The 1,231-nt window shown below is 57.9% G+C and overlaps 1 protein-coding gene across 1 annotated transcript in view; it reads right to left on the bottom strand.

The window, feature by feature from the left end:
* Positions 1–311: 311 nt before the first annotated feature.
* The window catches only part of LPAR2 (lysophosphatidic acid receptor 2), a 2,070-nt gene continuing 1,150 nt past the window's right edge, over positions 312–1,231 (bottom strand). The window contains exon 2 of the mRNA XM_006778314.2: positions 312–1,158. Coding sequence (XP_006778377.1) covers positions 845–1,158 — 314 coding nt within the window. The 3' untranslated portion in view covers positions 312–844. The remainder of the gene's footprint in view (positions 1,159–1,231) is intronic.

The following is a 1,231-nucleotide window of genomic DNA, read 5'->3' as shown; positions in this document are numbered from 1 at the left end:
GGGTGTGCAGTGTGCAATGGGATGGACACGCATGACTGTTAGCCTGGACTGGGACAAAGGGCAGGCGGGAAAGAGAGGACTCACGTGGTCCATGAACTACTCAGCTCCAGAGGATGAAGATAGGCAGCTGGCAAGATGGAGGCAAGGGAACAGTGGAGAAGACAGACAAGAGGGAACAGATCTAAGTCTCCAAGAACGATGGAGTAACAGCCAGCCAGAGACTGAAGGGGAACGAGAACAGGGCTGCGGAGATGGACAATTCTGGGACATAGTGACAGACTAAGCTGACGATGGAAAGTGCTTTGCAGACCTCAGAGGAAAAATAAAAGTTTACTCCTTAATATGTCCTCCTTGTGGGTACCCTCAAGTCTAACGGGGACAGGCAAGCCCGGAGGCTTCACGGGGCCACAAACTCTGTGCCCCTGAAGAATCAGCCTCAGGCACATGGTGCATCCGTGATCCGTCCTTGTGACTTTGGGCATCATGGCCTGAGAGTCCTCATCTCTCCGACCTTTAGCACACACCACACGGACAAGGAAGCAGTCCACAGGGTTTACCAGGGATGTGCAGTAAAACAGGAACATGTCTGTTAAAACCCCCAAACCTGAGATGATTGAAGAGCCAGTTCCGGTGCCCCACCTGACACTGTCCCGGGCACCTGGAGATGACCACGTACGCCCAGGCCCCGGAGCAGGCAGAGTTGTGTGTGTCTGCGGAGGTCTGGCATCCAGACCGAGGGTCTGCCTTTAATTCTGTCTTTCAAATTGGGTTGAACCGGGCACATCCACAAGTGGTCAGGGGTGCGAGCGGGCATTTGCTGCCTCCCACTGAAGTCCAAGGCTGGCTAAAGGGTGGAATCCATCAGCGGGTGGCCATTCTCAGGAAGCATGATGCGCGTGCTGGCGCCGGCTCGGGTGGAGGATGTGTAGTGGGCAGACTCCTGGGTGGACCGGCGGAGGCACTGACAGCAGAGGAGGCGGCGGAAGGTGCGGCGCATCTCGGCATCGCGGCAGGAGTACACCACAGCGTTGACCAGGGAGTTGGCCTCGGCCAAGAGGAGGAAATACTTCTCCACGGCCAGGACGTTGCAGGACTTGCAGTCCAGGCCGTCTAGGAGCAGCACCACCTGGCCCGGCGTCCAACAAACCACGAACGCCCCTGCGGGAGGGAGCCCAAGGTGACCCACAGCTCCAAGCTCAGGCCCGGAGGGGGGGCCAGGGCTTGGAGACAA

The sequence above is a fragment of the Myotis davidii genome, unplaced genomic scaffold (genome assembly GCF_000327345.1).
Source record: "Myotis davidii unplaced genomic scaffold, ASM32734v1 scaffold448, whole genome shotgun sequence".
Classification (NCBI taxonomy): Eukaryota; Metazoa; Chordata; class Mammalia; order Chiroptera; family Vespertilionidae; genus Myotis; species Myotis davidii.
This window is presented reverse-complemented; position numbering and strand designations above follow the sequence as displayed.